At 36.2% G+C, this 24,582-nt stretch overlaps 1 protein-coding gene across 2 annotated transcripts in view; it reads left to right on the top strand.

The window, feature by feature from the left end:
* Positions 1–24,582, top strand: part of LOC150107625 (28S rRNA (cytosine(4447)-C(5))-methyltransferase) — a 181,852-nt gene that overhangs the window by 12,445 nt on the left and 144,825 nt on the right. The window contains exons 3-5 of one of the 2 annotated variants that reach the window (XM_090391434.1): positions 4,291–4,364; positions 17,642–17,781; positions 22,812–22,871. In XM_090391434.1, the coding sequence (XP_090247560.1) occupies positions 4,291–4,364; positions 17,642–17,781; positions 22,812–22,871 (274 nt within the window). The remainder of the gene's footprint in view (positions 1–4,290; positions 4,365–17,641; positions 17,782–22,811; positions 22,872–24,582) is intronic. The other variant, XM_090391435.1, reaches the window with a different exon arrangement.

Raw genomic sequence — 24,582 nt, 5'->3', positions numbered from 1 at the left:
CGAGAGTTTAATTTAGAGACTCATCTAGCATGTATAGATTAGAAGGCTCTTGATAAAATACAAAGAAAAACAAGGATATCCATTGCATTTGGTACAAGCTATAAAAAGTTTATGCAAAGATGCAAAAATGCAGTTACACTTGGATAATAACTTAACAGAAAAGATTGAAATTAATCAGGGTGTTAGACAGGGATGTAGCTTATCTCCAACACTATTCAATTTATATATATATATATTGATCAGATTATTAACATATGGAAAACAACAATAAAACAAGGTATCCGGTTAACCAGAACTGCTATCAATATAATGCTATATACAGATGATCAGATTATATTAGAAGACAATGAAGATGATCTTCAAAAATCAACTTATGAATTAAAGAAAATAAGCCAACATTACAATTTTAAAATTTCACAAAAATAACAAAACTCATGGCATTTTTTTATTATTATTATTATTATCTGAGACCTCCAGGGAATGAAGGACTTATTCTAGCTGCACTCACTACCCGTAAGGACAAATTATTCCACTCACTCACTGCTCTCTGGGAGAAAAACCTAGCTCTTACCCGTTTCTTGACTGCAAATAAATTTAACTTCCATGGATGCCCCTAACAAAAAATTTCATCAGTTGAAATGCTATAACACCCATTCAAAAGTTTATAGACCTCTATCATTTCTCCTGTTAACCAGAGTCTGAAATCCACATACTTGCAATCTGTCCTCATAATCTAAATTCCATAATCCAGATATAATCTTTGTAACTCTTCTTTGTACCCTTTCCACAGCTTCTTTATCCCTTTGGAACCCGGGAGACCAAATCTGTGCACAGTAATCCAAGTGTGGTGTTAGATACTGAATGGAGAACTTCTTGATAAGTTATTCATTCAGGATCTAACATGTAAGCTTTACAAAATTACAAAGAAATTTGCATAATATCTGCTTACCAGCGGAAGGTGAGAAACACCTAAGTTGTTGTATATGAAAGTATGTATCAGTATGAGTAATACATTGGAATTTATTTATTGTAAAACGGAAAGCTAAAAATCAAGAATAATGCCAGATTAGCATTTCATGTAAAGGAATAATGGCTTAATTTATGTAATATCAAACTATCATAAAATCATAAGTCGCTAGGTAAGAAATGACTAATAGGATCAACGGTCATGTCTATGCCGCAAGTACCTGTCGTACGCCGAAGGCTGTAGCTTATGGGCAAGGCTGATGTTAGTGCTTTTCCTCGAAAACATCACCTAATAGCAAGGAGGGAAAGCAAGGGGATCAACCTAAGGATGATGTAAGCTATGGATCTTGCGAAAAACAATACAGAAAAGAGGGCACTGAGAAAAAGTATTTAAATCAATACGCACCAAGCTCGAGGCTTTTTTCCTGTTTTCTTCGGGGATTTTGGAGATCGAGGACTCTCGGCGAGTGATCGGAGATAGGACAAGCCGAGGGTGCTACATCGACGACAGCCGGCTGTATTCATGACCTATACTGAGAGGTATTCCGCAGAGATCCGTACGAGAATCAACAGCTCATGCAGAATGGTGCCAAACGCTGAACTACCCACTCTAGTGAGCGGAGAAAGCTCGTAGCAACAGCCATTTCTTGATTTGTGTCCGGTAGCAGAGAACAGAACAACTCAGTCACAAGATGAAGGATGACGCGAGCAATACATGGCAGCTAGTAGACCTTTGGAGGGACTTGGTAAAGTAAAGGTTCTTTTGTTTTATATTTTGAGATGATTGTTTGAAGGCAGAATTTGTGTCTTGATAAAGCAAGACCGAGGACATCTTAGATAACTTTGATAGGATAGAGTAATTAATGCAGCCAATTCTATTAGACAAAGAATTGTATATCATAAATCTCTAACGTGTATATGATTGAAATAATGAAAACCCTTTGTTAGTTGAGTAAACGTAACTAAGAGAGAGAGAGATGATTTGAGACATATCTATTTAAAGTAAATGCGAATGAAGGAACTTGACTTGAGCGTAACATTGTTTAAATTATCCATTGTATTACATGATTTTGCATGTCAGTTTATGTGAGAAAGTCAGATTAGTATTGAACAGTTTGTATAGATAAGCATAAGACATTAACTTAGCTAGAAATTCAGAAGTTTTGATAACTTGATGCAAGATTTAATGTACCTGTCTTTTAATATTAATAAACATGTTTTGTTATTTGAATCTGAGTCTTGCCTGAATTCGAGGTGTCAACCTACCACTTATAAAATTCGAACCAAATAGCGGGAAAGAGTTTAGAAAATTATATAATAGAGATTAGATCTTAGGTCACGACTGCAAGAAACCGAGATCTATATACTCGTGGGTGAATTTAGATTAATGTATATGCCTAAAACCTAGGAATATTTCCCTGAGCCTGAATTATATTCTTGTTATAGGAAGCTGGTTGGTGCAGTTAAAATATAAATTTGCCAGTTTCTGAAGAGGAAATATCCCTGGGGTCAACCCGGGTTATATATTAAGGAGAAAGATATAAAATTTAGGTAGAAGGATATAGAGAGGACTGGATCAATTTGGATTATACTTAAATACATACTCTAATAAGGAAACGAAAATACAGAGACGAAACATTGGTCTTATCAAAGCCTTATAAAGAGGCAAAATTACTTCCTTATCCTTACATGTCAAGGTTCGCTTCAACATAGCAATTATCCTCTGAGTTTTATTTGCAACTTTTGCTATGTGACCTTTGAACTTTAAATTCTTATCCACCAATACACCAAGATCCCTTGCCTCTTCAGTTTCTTGTAGCATAACCCTTCTAATATAATATACTACTGGAACTCTAATCATGCCAAAGTACATAACTTTACAGTTACTAACATTAAACTGATAGCCATTTCCCTTTGCCCAGATTTCCAGTTTATTCAAATCATTTTGTAATTGCTGAAATCACTAGCATTCCTGGTTGCCCTGCCTATCTTCGCATCATCAGCAAACAGTTACAAATCTGATGATAGACCTTGCTTAATGTCATTAATGTATAGATTGAACAATAATGGCCCAAGGACTGAACCCTGCGGTACACCACTGGTTACCTTTATTATTTAGGCTGACTAATAACATATCAAAGATAAAGATATACATGAAAAAAATAAAGAAATTTCAGAAAATCTCTGGAATGGTTAAAAGGATACTGAATAAAAGAGTGGTCAAGCTCAGCTCAGAGTAAACACTGACCATAGAGTATTCCGGTCAAAGACACATCTTTTACATCAGTGTTGTTTTCCAGTCTATTCAAGTGCCATTCTAGCACTCAGCTTGTATCCCTTTTGAAATCTGTTGTTGCTATTCTGGTGTTGTGAATTGTCAGTTACATAGGTGATCTGTAAGTTTTATATTGAAATATTTGGTTTATTTTATTAATAAATTTGTATCTGTGTGTTCATATATTATTTCTTTTCTATGCCATAATGTCTCTAAAAACTTGTTTAAAGACCATCTGTAGACTAACAGTCATATGCTACTTATATATCTGGCACTACAGGATGCTACTATGATATTAGTTTGTTTTTCCATTACAGTTTGAATTTTTCTCCATGATTACTTGATTATAGTGCCTTGTTCTGTGACAAATGCTTTTATATTCTGAAAATGCTGGTTTGGAATCCATTGTATTATCTACAGTTTAGCAAATTACCTGAACAAAAACTTTTATTCTTATATTGAATTATGAGTCGTTGCCATTGAATAAGTAGTTATATTTTAATCATGGCCAATGCCTAGACACTCACTAATCTTCGGTATGTTGTTTTCTTCAAAGCTAGTAAACCCCCTTCCGTTATCTCTCACAACACATAATTCTTTTACCTATATTACCTCAATAAAACACAATAAATCTGTTGACCTGAACTCCTTTTGGAAAATAACCTTAAGCGAATTCCAAACACACTACTAACATCTAATAACATATCACAAAATGTTGACTGCACTTGCATCCTGTCTGTGATTTCCCTAAAAACCTCTATCTAAACTTAATGACCTTACACTTAAATTAGTATTGGGATAATGATAAAAATTATCAGAAGAATTTTTTTTTTAATTTAAATTTTTAGTACATCCTAGTTTATTGAAAAATATAGCTTTAGTCAACATTCCAGTCCATATGTTCTTTTGAGTTTAGTCTAGAATCAGCATTTCCTGTTCATTAGATTTTTTTAGAATAGCTTTATTTGTGCACTTTAAGAATATTTTATGTTATATAGCTACATTCCAATGAATCTGTCAATTTTTCTAAATTATTTCTCTTATATTAGATTACAGCTGAAGGAAATTAAACAGGTGCTTTCAAAAGCTAAAAATGAAATTAAGAAACTGCAGATATCAAAAGGTTAGTTTCTTTGTTAAATCAGATCTTTGTGGATGCATAAACATAGTAATCCGTTTGAATGCTATTTTATATTAAAATGCTTTATATTGCAATATAGTTAAGTTCTGACATATTGTCATAAAGAAATATTTTTGTGATAACATTGATATGAATATGAATAGAGCATGTAGTAGGATACTATTAGTTTTGAAACAGTTGTACATGTGTAAACACTGTATGTCATGATGGGGAAAACATTGTCTCCATATTTTTCATATTTCAGAGTTTGGATGGATGTGCAAACATTGTTTAAGATTTACCTTACAATCTTTATATAACTTTTAATGTTTGATCTAATACTATAATTTCTGATTCCAGAAATACTTCATTGGTTTTTCTTATAGCCAGTTTAGCTCATTACTTCCTTTGGAAACATCAATTGACTGTAACACAAAATTTGGATATTTGTTCAAGAACTATAGAATAAATAAAACAGACCAAATATGAGCTTTTTCAAGCCACCTCTTCAGACTGCCAACAACTAATGGTTATCTTAGGTCAGGTATTGAAATTCATCACCCTACTCAAGACAATCACAAACATCCTATGATGAGATTCAAACTTACAGCCTGTTAGTTGCAGAATGGATATATTAACTATTGCGGCAAATCACATGGGTGAATGTAATCTGATGAATCATATCACTGGAATATCATCTATCAAGCAGTTATATGATAAAACATGATCAAGTTGCTATATCTTATGTTCATGTAACTGCTTAAACATTAATGGCTTTACGGATAGAATATAGATATTGCAAATGTGTCCCGACTGAGCATACTGTCAAAAACTCTCCTATAAGGAAGCTTTTGGGTTAGGCATGACAAGACAATTACCAGTTGACTCTCACTGTAGCAGACTTGCGGTGACTGTGGGAAGAGTTTGCCATAGTGAATTCTTTTGGAAAGAGTAGTATAGCATGTAACACTAAATACTATATCTATGCAGTTTCCAGTAGAGTGATGTATGCAAAGACCAAAATGGAGACTTGGACAGAAAGTTCCTACTAAGGAAAATGGGGAGGAATTTTTTTGTCATTAGAGAAGGCAGCTGACATTTAAAAAAATAAATAAATAAATAAAAACAGAAAAGGCTGGTTCTGTTCTTGTTGGAAATTCAAAGAGAAAAGTAGAAAATTAGCATTAACATAACATTACTAACTTCTTATGAATTTTGCTCAAAATCAGTCTGTTATCTGTCAGGACTCCAGCACTGTCAGATCTTATATTTTGATCTTTTAATGCCCTTCAACTGCATCATTCCACCTATATCTTTGTCTTCCTTTGGGTTATGTATATAACCAACAAGAATCAGCTTTTTCTTTTATGTCACCTGCCTTCTCTAATGGCAAAAAATTCTTTCACATTTTCCTTAGTAGGAAGTTGTTGGTCCAAGTCTCTCTCTCCCTATATATATATATATATAGAGTCTATTGCTCATTCAGTTTTAACAATTCCCTTTAGTTGGAAAGACTTGGGTTCTCAAATACCATTGAGGATGTGAAGAACCTTTATCAGAGCTTTTCATCTGAAGGTGAGTTAGCTGGTCTCATACAAAAATGAAAGTTTTTCTTTCCACAAAAAAGGCAAACTGACAAGAAGAAATACACTAATACACTATGCAGGTAGGATTAAGCACCTCACAACATTAATTATGTATGACATGATAGTGCTGTGGGGGAGGGGGGCATAGTTAAAGAGAAGAAATGAATTTGTTGAATTATTCTTGAAGAGCTGATGTTTGTAACAATTGGGAAAACAGTATAAAACAGTATGGGGAAGACTGTTCCAAAGGACAGAGGTATATGAAATGAATGAGGAGGAGTATTTTATAAGTTTAGAGCTGAACTGTATATAGGTGTTGACCAGCACCTCCTCATGTGCATACATAAGTAGAGGAAAGGAAATTGGGAGAAAGTTACTGGAAGGAATTAGCAAGAGAGAGAAAGGAGATGTCATTTGTTAATCAAATAAATCTTCTGAATATAATTCAAGCATTCTGAGAGAGATTTCAGGTGCACCACTCCAAATGTGAAAAGAGTATTCTAAGATTGGACAGATTTGAGATTTATAATGTGTCAGCAATTCAGCAGAAGAGGAGTATTGTTTAGAATGGGAAAAAAAAAAGTATAAAACTTTTTACGAGACTAAAGAGACTACGGGCATAATGTGTTTTTCACATTTACCATAGCATAAACACATTATGTCCATTATGTCCTCGACTACTGTGCCCAGATTTGGTCACATAGCTTTCTTCTTGATGTGGGAGGAGGTTGAGAGGATCCAGAGGCGAGTGACCAAGATTATAGCAGGTCTATGGAATGAACCTTATGAGAACAGGTTGAAAATTTGTGGGTTGCAGAAATTGGTTGATAGGCGGAAAAAAGGAGATATGATTGAGACATTCAAATTGCTGAAGGGTTTCTATAGGATTAATTCAGAGGATAATTTTGAGATTAGGACTGGTGGTGGTGGGAGGACCAGGGGACATCTATGAAAGCTGGGCAAGAGTGATTAGTAAGGGTGTTAGAGCTGGGTTCTTTACTTTTAGAGTGGTAAATGAGTGGAATAAGCTGCCAGAGTTTGTTGTGGGTGCTATGACAGTGAATGAGCTCAAGGCAAAGTATGATAGATACTGCGAGAATGTCAAATAGTTGTGTGGACATAATGTTTAGGGCCTCCCTCGACGACTCCAAGGACTCTTTGGAGTCGCCCATAGTAATAATAATAATAATAATGGATATTATGGATATTATTTCTGGGAAAATCCCCATGTTACTCCTCTTAACAAGCTATTATATTTATGGCTATTTTGCCTGCTTCTGTTTAGGAGTGACCCTGTTTAAATGTCATTGGCTTTTTACTCACGGATTCTTAGGGCATTGTAGATGTATATTTACCAATAAATATATGTAGCATGAAGAAAGAGAAATTTACACATACCTTTTTTCTGGCTGTTGTGGCTTTTCTTCTTTCTGCGATGTGCAAACCACTGTGTGTTTGTGTGGGGGGGGGGTAGGCGATGTAGGAGAATTAAAATAAAAATGGAAAAAAAAAAACAGGTTTTTTGAATAATATATATATATACATATATATTATATTAGGGATGGATTGAGAGGTTTTTTTTTTTTTTTTTTTTTTTTTTTTTTTTTTTTTTTATGTAGGGTGGGAAAGAGATTGAAAACAGCAATTAATTTTTAGAGGGGGGGTTTGTGGGAAATGGGGTTGACATGGTGTGGTCTGTTTCGACCAGATAGTCGAAATGGATCCTTTCCCACCCACCCCCTCAAATCAATTGCTGTTTTCAACCCCTTTCACCCCTTCCCCACCCTATATAAATATATAAAAAATAAAAATGCTCCACCCATCCCTAATAATATAATATATGTGTGTGTGTGTATATATATATTAAGGGGTGCTTAAGGGTCAAAGCTGTATAACTGAGAGGAGACCTCCACATAGCCTTTAAAGGAATGCAAAGAACCGACCAGGGCTTCTGACCTAATGTCCAATCCTAACCTTCTCGTGGTGCACCCTGTTGGGTATCTACCTGGATACTGAACGAACGAGGATGGGCTGGCAATTTGGGATTTAGCCAACCAAATTGTATTCTTATTGGTTAAACCAAAATAAAAAAATGATGGTACGACACGACAAAATTTCATGCCGGCTGGGGCGTCGCCCGGTTAAACAAGGCCCCTGTTGTTTTCGTCAGGGAACCAGGGCGAACAGCAAAAAGTCAGCTACTGGAACAAATCTGAAAACAAACCCCAACACAACATCACCAGAGTTAAAGATCGGTACTATCAACATAAGAAGCCTGAATGGCAAAGAAATGGAGCTAGCTGAGGAATTAGATAAGTACCAGATTGACATAATAGGGGTGGTAACTGAAACAAAAAAGACAAAAACTGGTGAGATCTTACTGAGCAATAAATACAAAATGTTATATTCAGGCAATGACAATCAAGGAAAAGAAGGAGTAGTCATAGTATTCAACACAAAATACGAGGCTAATCTTTCTTGAATGGCAGTCAGTCTCAAGTAGAGTAATGTGGGCAAATATGAGAATGGGGAACTGGACAATGAGACTTATTTGTGCCTATGGTCCCACAGAAGGTTCTACTAAAGTAGAAGTGGAGGAATTTTTTGAGGCTTTAGAAAAAGCAACTGACACAATGAAAAAGGAAAAGTTGGTCCTTGTTGGGGATCTAAATAGCAGAGTAGGAAATGATTGTGAGACATGCAAAAATATTTTGGGAAAATTTGGAGAAACGAGCAAAGCTAATAATAATGGCAAATATCTGTTGGATTTTTGCTCAGGACATGGACTGGTTATTACTAACACCATGTTCCAACATAAAAAATGTGCACAAATTCACATGGAGGGAAGAGGCAAGGAATAAGAAAAGTCTCATTGACTATGTTATTGTTGATGGTGATGTTTTCTCCCTGGTGCAGGACACTAGAGTGTACAGAGGATTTGAAATTGGAAGTGATCACTATTTAGTCTTGAGAAGGATAAAATTGAATTTCATATTGAAAAGAATAACATGTAAGAAAGTTTTAAAGCGAATAAAAGTTGAGCAGCTCTGAGATGTGAATTGTAGACCAAAATACACAAAGATTATTGAAGAAAAAATGAAAGAGTTTGAGAACAGGAATCAAACCTTGGAGATTCACTGGCAAACTCTGAAGGAAACATTGATTGATTCTGCCAGAGAGGCATGTGATGAGGTTGTTTGCAAGGATAAAAAAATCAGAACTCCCTGGTGGACACAGGAAGTTAAAGAGGTGAAGGAAAAGAAGAAAGCATATCAAAAGTTCCTGTCAAATAAGTCAGCTTGTTGTCTTAGAGAATACAGAGACAAATGCAAGAATGCTAAACACTGTGTAAATCTAGCTAAACAAAAGTCATGTGAGGACTTTGGCAAGAATATAGAAAATAAATATCAAGAAGGTGGCAAAATATTCTGGAGGTTGTTGAAGAAGCTTAGGAATGGAGGAAAGAGTGCTGTAAAAGGAGTTAGAGATGATAAAGGTGACATGAATACGGGAGAAAAAGATATCCTTGAAGTATGGAGTAATTACTTTGAAAAACTGCTAAATGAAACAAGCAGTGATGACAGCGCAGTGATAAAAGACACTGACCAGGCATGCAGTTAGGAATACATATCCATACTGGAAGTAGAAAAAGCCATCAAAGGCTTGAAATGTGGAAAGGCAGCAGGAGTAGATGATATTCGACCAGAAATGCTGAAGTATGGTGGTATAAGAGTCTTACAGTGGCTGCACTGCATAGTTCAGAAAACCTGGACAGAGGGACGAATTCCCGATGATTGGAGTAGAGCTCCCATATATAAAAAGGGAAATAAAACTGAATGTGAGAATTACAGAGGCATTTCCCTGCTGAGTGTTCCTGGCAAGATCTATGCAAGTATACTTGAGAAACGGTTGAGAAGAATTGTGGAAAAAAAAAAAAAAGCTTGGTGAAGAACAAGTTGGATTCAGGCCAAATAGAGGCTGTCAGGATCAGATCTTCACTTTACGACAAATAGTCGACAAAGCATGGGAATATAACAGAGATCTGCATTTAAGTTTTGTTGATTTGGAAAAGGCATATGACAAGGTACCAAGAGAGAAGCTATTCATTACGCTACAGTTATGTGGTGCAAATGGGGCATTATATCAAGCAATACGTAGTCTTTATTTGAGTTGTAAGTCAGCAGTTAGAATTGAAGGAAGTACAGGAAGATGGTTTAATGTTAAATCTGGTGTGAGACAAGGATGTACATTATCCCCTCTGTTATTCATTATCTATATGGATCACATCATGAAGGAAAGTGGTATTAAACATGATATCAAAATTGGAGATGTTAATGTCAGCTCTTTGCTTTATGCGGATGATATTATACTTCTAAATAAATCTGCTACAAGTCTGCAAGATTCTCTGACTAAATTGAATAGCTGTTGTAATAGATATGGTATGAAGGTCAGCAATAAAAAGACAAAGACAATGAAAATAGGCAGAATCATTGAAAATGTCAACTGTGTTGTGAATGGAGAACCTATGGAACAAGTGAAACATTTCAGCTACTTAGGCACGATTTTTACTGAAGATGGTAAATTAAATATAGAAATAGACAACAGAATCAGCAAAGCTGGTATGGTAGGAAGTCAATTGAATAAATTCATATGGAATAAGAGAGAAATTAGTTGGAATACTAAATTAGATGTATACTAGACAGTGTTCAAACCAGTTTTAACTTATGGATCTGAGAGCTGGGTCAGAAGTAAAACACTTGACCAAAGACTAGACACCGCAGATATGAGAGTCCTGAGAAAGATTAGAGAGGCGTGAACAGATGGCATCAATGGCAATATCATATTAAAAACGAGGATATTAGGAAAGAACTTGACATTGTCAACATCCAGGAATGTGTTAGCAGATCTAATCTCAGGTGGTATGGTCACTTAAACAGAATGGGCGAAGAAAGATTACCAAAACAAGTGTTCTCTGCCAGTCAACCTGTTGCCAGTCAGTCTGTTACTTGTGAACCTCTTGACAAGTAACAGACTGATTTGGAGGAAAATTGTAGATAGGAAGTTAGTAATGATGTAATTTTTTTCATGTAGTATTATCATATCCTGTACAGCCCTTGAGGGTACATGTCAGGAATTTGATGATGAATATATATATATTATTCAAAAAACCTGGGGTTTTACCATTTCTATTTTAATTCTCCCACGTTGCCCCCCCCCCCCACACACACACACAAACACACAGTAGTTTGCACATCGCAGAAAGAAGAAAAGCCACAACACCCGGAAAAAAGTATGTATAAATTTCTCTTCCTTTATGCTTCATATATTTATTGGTAAATATACATCTACAATGCCCTTAGAATCCGGGAGTAAAAAGCCAATGACGTTTTAAACAGGGGCACTCCTAAACAGAAGCAGGCAAAATAGCCGTAAATATAATAATAATAATAATAATAATAATAATAATTCTAGTAGCAAGGCTTATACGTTGGTCATACATAACTGGTAATTAGTTTATGCAATTAACAACGCATATAAAGTATATTAATTAAAGATAACTTTATTAAATAACTTCTATATTTCAGCAACGTCACGCTGCGATCTTCAGGAACATGAAGATATGGTATGTGCACGCAGGCACTAACACAAGCAAATGAGGAAGAAAGCAAGAAACTAATATTGTTCCTAAAGTCCTAATGGTGCCCTCTGGCAGGCTGATTTGGTTGTCTTGGCAATTGGGCTGAAGTTCTCAAAATGTAGGTCTCCCAAATTTGGGGTAGTTTCATGCACCCAAATTTGTTGAGGTTAGGAACGTTTTTTAGAGCTGCTGAAGATTCCTTGAATAATCTTTCGTATTTAAACTTGCTGCGGTGTATTATTTTTGTTTTCTACCAACGAATTCTATGGTGGGTATCTAAGGCATGGTCTGCCAGCCCAGAACGGCTGTACTGGTGAAACCGGATGTAGTCTTTGTGTTCTGAAATCCTGATATTTGTTGTTCTGCCTGTTTGGCCAAAGTAGGACAATTTGCAGCTGCAAGGGACCTGGTATACACCAGGTAGGCCTAGGGGAAGTGGTTGGTCTTTGGTAGAGTGGATAAGGGATGCCAACTTTTTATATGGTCTGTAACAAGAAGTAAGGTCATATTTTCTGAGGATATTGGTTGTAGGGGATGGTGATAGATTTGGTGTAATCTTTATTGTGGAGAGGGGGGGGGGTTGTGGTTTACTGGTTTTAGTATTTTTTGAATTTTTTGGGGGGGTTATAGCCATTGGCTAAGAAAGTGTTGTGGATGGTTTAGTTCAGTAGTTAGGGCCTTGTCATCTGAGCAGATTAATTTTGCCCTGTTGTATAATGTTTTTATAACCCCATATTGTTGTGAAGGGGGGATGGTGGGATTGCTGGTGAATGTATCTGCCAGTATGGGTGGGTTTTCTGTAAACAGAGAAAACCAAAGATCCATCAAGCTGGCAGGTGATTAAAGTGTCTAGGAAGGGGAGAGTGTTTTTTTCCTCTTTTTCTAAGGTGAACTGGACTCTGGGGTGTTGGTTGTTTAAGTGTGTTAGGAAGGAGTGGAGTGAGTCTGAGCCATGTGGCCAAATAGCGAACGCATCATCCACGTAACGAAGCCAAATAGTGGGTTTTTGTGGGGCGGAGTTTAAAGCTTTCTTTTCAAAGGTCTCCATAAAGAAATTGGCCAACGGTGGGGAAAGTGGCGAACCCATGGCTGTCCCCTCTATCTGTTTGTAGAACTTTCCTTGCCAAACAAAAATGCCTGAGTTCATTGTGAACTGAAATAGGGCCGAGATATCGGGAGGAAACTTGGCTTAGATGAGCTCTAGGGTTTCTTTGAGTTGGACATTAGTGAATAGGAAGGAGACGTCAAAACTGACCATTATGTCAGTGTGTGGTAGTGAGAGGTTTTCTATACTTTAAAGTGGGCTGAGTTTTTTATGTGTGATGGTGCATTGCCAGTATAGTGTGTGAGCGTTTTGGCTAAATGTTTAGCTAATTTATATGTGGGGGAATCAATGCCATCCAATATGGGACGTAATGGCACATTTTGTTTATGTATTTTTGAGATTCCATATAATCGGGGGGGGTCTAGAGTTGTAAGGTTTTAGTTTGTTACTGACTTCCACAGGCCAAGAAGTGACTTTCTTAAGGAGTCTGTGGAGAGTTCTAATCTGAGAGCTGGTAGGATTATATTCAATAGGGAGGTAAGTGGTACGGTCTAGTACTAAAGCATTAAGCTTACCTTTGTAGTCCTTTTGTTTTAGCAGAACAGTGGCGTTTCCCTTATCCGCTTTGGTGATTACTATTTTTTTGTTATTCTTCATTTCTTGTAGGGCTGTATATTCGTCTTTGGATAAGTTGGTTTTTGGTGGTTTGGCTTTATTGAGAACACCGACTACATCCAGTCTGATGTTTTTGGCGATATGGTTAGGAAGGTTGCGAATCCCACGTTCTATTTTGATCATGATTTCCTCGGCAGGTATTCTTTTAGGAGCTAGGGCGAAATTGTGACCACGTGCAAGTGCGGTGAGTGCTTCAGGCTTTAAAACTGCCGACGAGAGGTTTACTACAGTGTTGAGTGGTGGCAGTGGTAAGGAAGTGGAATTCTTTATCAGGTTTTCGTATTTTTTTGAATTCTTTTCTTTCGAAAGCCTTAAACTCCACCCCACAAAAACCCACTATTTGGCTTCGTTATGTGGATGATGTGTTCGCTATTTGGCCACATGGCTCAGACTCACTCCATCCCTTCCTAACACACTTAAACAACCAACACCCCAGAGTCCAGTTCATCTTAGAAAAAGAGGAAAACAACACTCTCCCCTTCCTAGACACCCACCAGCTTGATGGATCTTTGGTTTTCTCTGTTTACAGAAAACCCACCCATACTGGCAGATACATTCACCAGCAATCCCACCATCCCATCCCCCCCCCCACAACAATATGGGGTTATAAAAACACTATATAACAGGGCAAAATTAATCTGCTCAGATGACAAGGCCCTAACTACTGAACTAAACCACATCCACAATACTTTCTTAGCCAATGGCTATAACCCCCCCAAAAAAAATCCAAAAAATACTAAAACCAGTAAACCACAACCCCCCTCCACAATAAAGATTACACCAAATCTATCACCATCCAACTACATCCAGGGCACCTCTGAGAAAATAACCAATATCCTCAGAAAATATGACCTTACTTCTTGTTACAGACCATATAAAAAGTTGGCATCCCTTATCCGCTCTACCAAAGACCAACCACTTCCCCTAGGCCTACCTGGTGTATACCAGGTCCCTTGCAGCTACAAATTGTCCTACTTTGGCCAAACAGGCAGAACAACAAATATCAGGATTTCAGAACACAAAGACTACATCTGGTTTCACCAGTACAGCTGCTCTGGGCTGGCAGACCATGCCTTAGATACCCACCATAGAATTCGTTGGAAGAAAACAAAAATAATACACCGCAGCAAGTTTAAATACGAAAGATTATTCAAGGAATTTTCAGCTCTAAAAAACGTTCCTAACCTCAACAAATTTGGGTGCATGAAACTACCCCAAATTTAGGAGACCTACATTTTGAGAACTTCAGCCCAACTGCCAAGACAACCAAATCAGCCCGCCAGAGGGCACCATTAGGACTTTTCCTCATTTGCTTGTGTTAGTGTCTGCGTGCACATACCATATCTTTATGTTCCTGAAGATGGTAGCGTGACGTTGCCGAAATATAGAAGTTATTTATTAAAGTTATCTTTAATTAATATACTTTTGTATGCGTTGTTAATTCCGTAAACTAATTACCAGTTAATAATAATAATATATTCTGCTGGAAAGTGAAGCATGGTCTTTCTTCCAGGTGATGAGATATGATAGCATTTTGGTGGGTATAACTACTCGCCATTTGCAAGATCAGTGTTTAAGGCAGTCCATATATTTTGTCATCTAGTTCCATATCATCATCATCAATTCCTTCAAAGGGAAAGTTGTACAGAACTACTGTGATAGTATTACATGAAGAGTTACACGAAAAAAAGTTAAATTACGGGAAAAATGAAGTGACACGACTAGTAGCCACCATGGAGACCGGTATGCAAGCACTGCATAGGAAATGTGCAAGACTCTTGCAGTCAAATATATGCTGCACAGAACCGTGCACATCCATAGCCTCAACTCCAACTTTAATAGTGTCTACTACCATCTTCAGTCTACCAAACCCCACCTACTCATTTTGGCAGAAACTCAAATCTCACCTCCTCCCAGCACTATACATCTCAGCCTTCCAAACTACATGCTCTGTAACTCCTTTTGATCCAAGGGTGGCATCTGTGCATATATCCACTCTGACATACCTTGCCAGAGAGCACCCAACCTAGAATCTTCCAGCTTTGACCTTCTTTGATTGAAAATATCCCTTCCCCACTCAGTCATCGAAATCATCCTCCTCAGAGATTTTAATGTACACAATTCCAACTGGCTTTCCTCCTCCAGTTGTACAGATCTTGCAGGCAGAGAAGCTGAAACATTTGCCATCACTAACGACCTTAAATAAATTGTTCACATGCCAACCAGAATACCCCCGAACCACTCCCCAAATATCCTAGATCTCTTCCTCACCAATGACCCTTCCAAATACACAGTGAATGTAGTGATCCCCCCCCCCCCGGGTAATTCTGACCACAATCTAGTACTCGTCCCCCCATGCAACAATGCTTACACAGCCACTCCTATACAGGAATAGTTTTGCATTATAACAGTGCCAAGTGAGACAGCCTCTTTAACTTCTATGCTGCATTCCCATGGTCGAACTATTGTTTCCAGTCTTCTGACCCAGACATATGCACGGAATGTATCAACAGAGTAATATGATTGGCATGTAAACATACATTCCCCACACTACTCTGACCTGCTGTCCCCTAACTAAACCCTGGTTCTCCAAAAGATGTGCCATGGCTGTACAAATGAAAAATCAAGCTTACCACAACTGGTTTACATCAACAACTCCATCCTCCTTTAGTGCTCATACTCAAGCCTGAAATACATGCAAGAAAACTATCAACGCTTCCAAAACAGTTTGAAAGAGTAACAAGAGCCTTTTGGTCTCTTGCCAAAGCAATCGGTCATAATTTTTGCCCAACACTATTCCCACTACTATCATACCCAGATAGCTCTGTTGCATCATCACCACCCACAGAAAAAGCCAATCTCCTAACTTCACACTTTGCCTCCAATGCATGCATAACTGACAATAGTAAATGCCCCCCCCCCACCTCCAACCATTCCAGCTGCCCAGTATACAATGCCCTCTATATCTTTTTGCCAGAAAGAGATCCAAAAAATATTGTCTAAATTAGACACTAAAAAGGCTTCTGGTCATGGTGGCATTTCTCCAATTGTCCTGAAGGTTTGTACACTAGAACTGACTTCTATCCTATGCCCTGTATATACTCTCTTACTCCACTGGTATCTATCCTTCAGGCTGGAAACTGGCCTAGTTTGGAGCTGAACTGTATATAGGTGTTGACCAGCACCTGCTCATGTGCATACATAAGTTGAGGAAAAGAAAGCAATAGAGTGTCTGTGAGAAAGTTACTGGAGGTATTTTTGAGAGAGAGAGAGAGGAGGTCATTTGTTAAGCAAATAAATCTTCTGAATACAATTCAAGCATTCTTAGAGAGATATGTAGCAACCCATTCCCAAGAAGGGCTACAAATTACTGCCATCTAACTACCACAGAAACCATCAATTCCCAGCTCCTATCCTCCTTGAAGGCACTCAACTAATTTGGTGTCTTGAAGGCACCCGGCTAATAAATGACCACCAATATGGATTCCATTGCTGCCAATCAACAGGAGATCTACTCACATTATCATCCATCTCTAGACAAATGCCATGGAGAGTTGGATTGCCAGCTTTCTGTCTGGACACACACACACTGTATGTTGATGGTAGATGATTTTTATCCTCTCACCAACCCACTTCCTTCTGTATATCAATGACCTACTTCAGTTGACCTCAAACCCATTTGCAATACACAGTTTTGCAAATGACAGCACATTACACTCCTCCCTTTCATTTGATAAACCTTACTCTACACAACTCATCTCAACCTACAGAATATCAACCACCATTCCTCTCAATTCTGAACTCTAAGCCATTCTCCTGTGGAGCTCAGATAACCCCCATCAACTTCAATACTAGTAAAATCCAGTTCTGTCTTATTTCTCACAAAAAAAGAACCATTTTCTCCTGGTATTATGGTATTATTTTGATAACACTCAAATTTCCAGACAAGATGAGATCTCTCTTCTTAGAATTACCTTGACATCAAGCCTCTCTTAGCATAAACATATCACAACCATTGCATCTCAGCTTCTAAAAAAACTAAGATTTCTCTTTCACTCAAGACTTTATTTCACATCTGAACCAGCTGTTAACCTTATACAAATCACAAATCCCCAGCTATGGAATACTGTTCTCACATTTGGAGTGGGCTCCTCAGAGATTTCTGCTAAGAGCTCCCTCAAAATGCTTGACTCAGTACAGAGGAGAGCACTTAGATTGATTAATGACCCACATCTTACCAACTATTACCATCACACACACACACACACACATATATATATGTGCACATTGAAATTTAATTTAAAAATATGTTACAATTTAGATATTTATTTATTAGAAGAATCATCTGAAGACAAGAATACAAATATTGAAAATTCTAAAGGATTTTCTGATGACAATCAGAAATGGCTCAAACCCAAAAAAAAAAAGAAAGTGAATTTCACCGATTCGGAAAGTAAAGGCAGAACTGAAGTGAAGGTAAGTCAGTTATTAGTATTCTATTATTCATCGGTCTTTCAAGTATATCTTTTATAGTGTAACAATGGAGATGAAACATGTAACATTATTTTTATTTCATGCTAAATAATATAACCATGTTTATATAACCTTCTAAGAAAGTTTTTAAAAATATCAAAGTTGAGCGGTTTTCAGAGTGGAACTGTAGGCTAAAATATACAAATGTTTTATTTAAAAAGAATGAAATAGTTTGGAAACAAGAACCAAACCTTGTAGAAAACATGGATTGATTCAGCTAGAGAAGCATGTTTTCATCTTCGCAGATAGAGAAATCAGAACTCCTTATGTGTATACTCCAGATGATGACCTTAATATGGTTGAAACGTCTGAAAATTAAATTAATTATTCTTAACACAGCAATAATCTAATAATTTTGTTGAAATGAATGATGATCACTGTATAACTTTAAAAGAAAAGGCAGTTCCTGGCAAAGTCAGCTTGTGATCTTAAAGAATACAGAGTAAAATGTAAAAAAGCAAAGCACTGTAAAACTAGCTAGATAAAAGTCATAGTAAGAATGTAGAAAATAAATATCAGGAGAGTGTCAAAATATTCTGGAGGCTATTGAAAAAGCTTTTGAAATGTAAGAAAAAAAGTACTGCAAAAGGAATCAGAGATAATAAAGGTGACATGAAAAGTGAAGATAAAGATATCCTAGATCAGTTTTTTCAAACTGGGCTCCCTGAGACAATTTTAGAATCTAATTTTTGTTTAATGACATCAGCAGTAACTGACACAAATTCTTTATATTTCATGTCATTTTAATGCTGTTCTACTATTGAGTGTATGAAGTTTTTGAAGTTAAATGGTTTATTGAATTTAGCTTTATAATTGACTATATTAAAAAGGTGTTGCATTTGTTTTAATATTTTAGATTCCATCTTTCTTTGAAAAGTAGCTAGAGAGGGTGGAGGTGTGTTTCCTAGGTGATTTCTGGTAAAGTCTATGTTGCATATTTTTTGTGAAAATTGAATGTCTCATGAAGATGAGGCATCTAAATGACTCCACTTTTAAAGGGCATCAAAAATCTTGTAGTAATCTAGAATGTCTGTAAGCAATCCCAGGATACTTTATAAATATATTTTTAAAGGTCAAAACAAGATGAGTGTCTAGCTTTGACCTTTAAGTATTTCCCTAAAGGCTAAGTTGCATTCTGTAATGCAACTTAGCCTTTGTGGCACACTGCCACTTGAATTCTTTGAGCCATTTGTCTTAGAAAGCATGCATTAATTGTTTTTAGTTGATGACACAACATCAGAACTCTTCTCCAGCGCTTTTTTTCTGGTCCCTTATCTTTGCCTTTAGTTTTACACTGTTTCACAAAACTAAAAAGTGTAGCTTGCATTTCCTTTCATTTGTTATCCATAATGAAGGTTAATTTGTATAAATTATCTGTAGAAATAATTCAATAGGAAAGACAAATAATGAAGTTTATTAACTCTCTAGTGCAATTGAAAATGGCCAATACTAGCAACAGAGCTGGTCTATCTTTTCATGATGTCTAATGTCACATTAATAATGCGATCCAGTCTCTAACTCATCTTTGCAAGACTTTTTTTTAATTAAATAACACTATTAAAAAGTCTTTTCATCATGTAAAAATGTTCAAGTATATAATTACTCCAAGCTAATTTGCGTTGTGAAAATAAGCTTATGCCAATACTATATTACAACTGCATACCTACTTAAGGGTTAAAGAGGGTGTTGGGAAAATAAGAACATAAATTTGTCTTTTTTTTTTTTTTTTTTGTATTATAATGGTATCTTAGAATTTTTTTAAAAATGGTGATGGCCTGCAAGTTTTTCAAAATTAATCTGCAGACACAAAGTCATTGATAAATTATGCTGCCTGTTCTTCTTCTTAAGCTTTCATGAACCATTTAGGTTCTTAGCTCTGGACTTCACAACTGCGACTGTCTGGAGGATAAGGTGGTTGACCCTATGCCTCTCGGTGTGTCCTATGTCTGTAGATGCTTGTGTTCACTGGGCTGGTTTGCCTGTTCTTGGGGATGAAAAACCTACCTCTCTATGAGACCAGCTAACTCACCTTTAATCAAAAGAGACTAGATTAAGGTTCCTCACGGGAATCTTGGATGGGAATCGAACCCAAGCCTTTCTGCCCTGGGCAGAAAGACTTGGGTTCGATTCCCATCCAAGGGATAAAAGGGCTTCGCCTATACCTACTAAGCTACAGAGGCTCATGATGCTGCCTGTTATAGGTTGGAATTAATTCACATTTGGTAAGATACTATCTTCTGGTTAAAAATTAAACTGGAGGCCACTGTGATCAAATAGTTTGATAGTGAATTAGATGTTTTGTCTTTTTTTAAATGAAATAAGAAATGTGTAAATGAGGCAATATATATTGAATGCATTTAGAACAAGGCTGAAAATTCACTTGCCTGTGATGAGTGGATTTCTGGAGCCTTGTATATATAGATATACTATAGTTTATAAGGGTGTAAGCATGAATGGGATATAAATAATTACTTTAATAAAAAATGCAACATTTCACCTTACTTGTGAAAGATTTCTTCGAGTGTAGAAAGGAAACTAATAGACAAAGAAACGGTATAAGATTAATAAGGTGACAGCCATTATAGAGATATACAGGGTTCCAATGATTTTAAATTATGTCTAGATGTGTGTGTAGCATTTTTAAAAGCATTGTATGAGTTCACACTTATGCGTTTGGCTAGCTGTAGCTAGGACCTAAATATAAATCGCACTATATCCGATTTATATTTAGGTGTTTTGGATCCATTTCCATTTCTGGAAATTCCCAAATTCTTTGCTCTATCAAGGTATCTTGTAGATCAGCTGTAAAGAGGACATGTGATGACAGAGCTTGAGCCTTGCATCTTTGGTATTCAACTTCTCTGATATATTCTTTGGTGTGTTGTTCAGAAGATTTCTCTGTCTGCCCATAGTCTGATTTCATGCACTCACACTGTTTGGTAAACACCTGGATATTTTAAGGAGCTGTTTTGAAGTTTTTATGGAACAGAGTAGTGATATCATCCTGATAAAAGAAATCAATACCAAGTTGTTTTTATGTTCTATAAGGATTTTTATGAGTTTTATTGAAATAGAGCTAATATTATTGATAGTAATAAAATCTTTGATTTCCTTGTCATTGGAAGTACCTCAAATGGCATTGTTAGTTAAGAAGTCTTGAAACGGTGTGTTCATTGTGGCCATTTTATGGAAAGATTTTTTTTATTTTTTTTTATTTTAGAAACTGGAGTTCTTTATCTAGTTTTGACTGGCTCTTGCTCCTAGTGTTGGAATAATACCCAAATTTTAAGGTCTGTAATAGTGGGAAGGAACATGCAGATGTCTGTCAGTATGTGTTGTTGATAAATAGACTTTCATTTACCAGATTCCTTAGTTAGTTATAGAGAAATGGAGGTAAACCATTAAATTCTAACTTGTAAGTAAAGTTTATCTTAGATGTTCATTATTGATATACTCATATAAAGATTTGCTAGAACAGGAGAGAGAGGAATGCCCATAGCTAAACTTAAGGTCTGTTTATATATGCTATCATTGTACTTGAAGTACCCAGAGAAGATACAGTGTTTTAGGAGTGCCATAATTTTCTTGAAAAATTTTTGTAGTAGTATGAAGAGTTCCTCAGTTGGAACATTAGTAAACAAATTGACTATATTGAAGCTGTCTAAAATGCCCTGTTCATCAATAATGATGTTGCTGATGGTGGGAACAAAGTGCTCTGAATTTTAATGAAGGAAGTGATTGTCCTGCTAGGCCTCTTAGCAGTTTCTTTTTTTTTTTTTTTTTAGCTAGAAGATATGTATCTATGCCTTCAACTATTGGATAGAGCAGTATGCCTGTCTTGTGAATTTTAGGAGTCCCATACAGATGTGGAGGAAAAAGGTATAGAGATCTGAGTGCTAGTCTGGTGTCTGGTATCTCTGTTGAACTCAGGTTGGAGCTCAGGTCCTTTTTGATCAATAAGGCATCATCACTATAAAGTTAGTATTAGATAAGAGAGTTTGGAAAAAAAATTAATGATTAAACAGATGACATAGTTGCAGAGGTCTGATAAGAAACAGGTGGCATCATCATCATGATTTTATTGTACTGTCATATTAGCTACTACATTCCTTGATGATAGTGATATTAACATGGTTGATGTGAATACTGGGTTTTTATCTCTTCAGAAGAATAGATTAGATGAGCCATTTCAGATATCATCTGACCTTATCAGAGGTACATGTAGAAAGCACTGACAAAAATCAAACAAGATTTCAACAAACATCCTGGAGTTTACAATACTCCATATTCTTGTAGCCTTAATTACATAGGGCAAACATCGAGAAGTTTAGAAATAAGACAAAAGGAGCATATTGGAGATGTCAATAACAACAGAGAAGATAGCTCAGATCTGGCATTCCATTTCTCCCACACTTAGCACAACATTGAATGGTACAAGAGCTCTATGCCATACATAAAAGACAACTTCAGTTCCTGCAACAAGAAAGAGGCTACAATGGTAATCCACTCACAAGGCATTCTGAAAAGAAACCAAGGGATGATTTTGTGTGACATTTGGAAATTTGGAAGTCACTTATAAGATCTTTAGACGCGTTGGACTTTAATTTTTCTGCAAACCATCGGACACACCTGCTGAACAGTGACTGACCATGTGCCAGCTTCCACCCTCCCCATGTTTCTGTTTTACTTGTATTTTTGTGTAACAGTTCTTACACATTCGGTGTTTTTAGTTATGTAATACTTCATATTTAACATTTGCTGTATATTTGTGTGTTCATCCTAACCCTGACAAAGCCACTAGCTTAAGTGGCAAAACTAGTAGGTTTATTAAATAATTAGTACAGCTTATAAACCTATTGTTAGTTATTTTTATTCATTAGGATTACTGTATGTTTAATGAAGTCAGATTTGAATTTAAAAACATTTTAATTGACATTTTTAAAATGATATTTTAAAATTCCACATATATCTAGGGGAGAAAAAAGAAATTGAAATTAACAGATTTAGAAAATAAAGGCAGTAATAAAGTGAAGGTAAGTTAATTAATATTGTATACCTTAGTTTTATTTATTTAAGTAGGTGTACCTTGGATTAGTAAAGGTGAAGTATGTACAAGTTTCTACTCAACAGATCTGAGGCAGTCTGACAAAAACAGTGTAAGCATAACTTAGTAACAAATCATTGTTTTTCATTTCAAAGTAGCTCCCTTGCAAATTCATACACAGAGTCTAGCGTTTATATCATCACCGGAAATAATATTAATAACAATAATAATATTAATAATAAATATTACCTCCTCTGTGGTGGCAATCATCCACCTGTGATTCATTCTAAATCTTGAGAAACACATCCTGAAATGTCTATCCTTTGTGCTAAAATTTCATGAAAGTGCAACCAGTATGCATGTGCTGCTTTTCTAGTCATTTGTGACAAGATCTTCCTTTAAAATGCCTATGAATTCCTGATATACAATTTCCTCCTCGCACTGAAAGAAAAAGATCTTTAGATTGCTTTTTTTTTTTTTTTTTTTTTTTTTTTTTTTTTTTTTTTTTTTTTAGTGTGAGGGAATTGTATATCAGGATGAGGACTGTCTATATTTCACAGACCTCTAAAGGAGATTTACTGAATTTAAAAGAAAAATTGTTGTTTGCTCTTTCAAGAAAACTACAGAACCTATAAACAACCATACAAGGTTTTTTATTTTTAATCCAATACAAAAAAGTAGAAGAAGCTGTAATTGTTGGGTGCAGCTGATGGTTAGGAAAGAAGAAACTTTGAGTTGTAGTTTGGGAACACCTACAAGGATGGTTATCAACAGGACAGAGATAGATAAAATAAATGAGAAAGAGGAGAAGCAAGTTCATTGTGTTTGCAGTTGGACTAAAAAGGGTGGAAGTACCTCTAGAAGAAATACATAGCTAAAACAGTCCGTGATATAATGGCTCAGTGAGGGAGAAATTATATATCAGCTTACTCATGCTCCTGTGGACAGCATTAAGAATGTTTAGGAAGATTTTAGATACACTACCACCAACATGTGAACAGTATTCTAAGCAGTGCCATAACTAGGCAGGTGCAACGGGTGCACTGGCCCAGGACAAAGGGAGCCCTGAAATGGGATTTCAAAAAACATAATCAGTATTATATTTTCAGTTTCAAATTTTAAATTTTGCTGCTGTGGGGACTGATTCTGTAGCGTTTTTGGTTAAAGTTAAAAATTAATCGACTAATAAGAAACAACTATTAAATAGGAATTGTATAAGTAACGATTTTTCTTATTGGTGAAATAAAATTTTAACACTTGAATCTAAAATTCTATCCTTTTTTTTTTTTTTTCAAAGAAAAGGGGGAGGGGTCAAAAATAAAATCTTGCACAGGGCAGTGAAAAGCTAGTTACGGCACTGTAGATTTGAGATTTGCAGCTGGATGGGTGAAAAGTAGTATCTGTCTTGAACAGAAAAGAGTGCCCGGTGTTTTAGAGGCTGAGGGAGTACTGATATGATTTCTTTATGCCAGTAGAGACTGAAGGTAAATATCAGTACAGAAAGAGAGATCTAATCTTGTCTGGTGATTTGTATATTACTAAGTTTAGGGATGAGTGAGCTGAGATTCCTCTTACAAGGGGGGGGAGGCAAGTTAGCATTAAAGATGACTAGATTATCCTCAACCCATTAAAAAAGTATGGAGATCAGTGTTTAAAGCAGCTGTAAAAGCTCTATGGATTGTTTGTGGGATTTTTCAATA

The sequence above is a fragment of the Typopeltis vanoorti genome, chromosome 4, assembly GCF_054136105.1.
Source record: "Typopeltis vanoorti isolate ZY-2024b chromosome 4, IOZ_Tvanoo_1.0, whole genome shotgun sequence".
NCBI lineage: Eukaryota > Metazoa > Arthropoda > Arachnida > Uropygi > Thelyphonidae > Typopeltis > Typopeltis vanoorti.
Note: the sequence above shows the minus strand (reverse complement) of the source record. Positions and strands in the feature narration are given on the sequence as shown.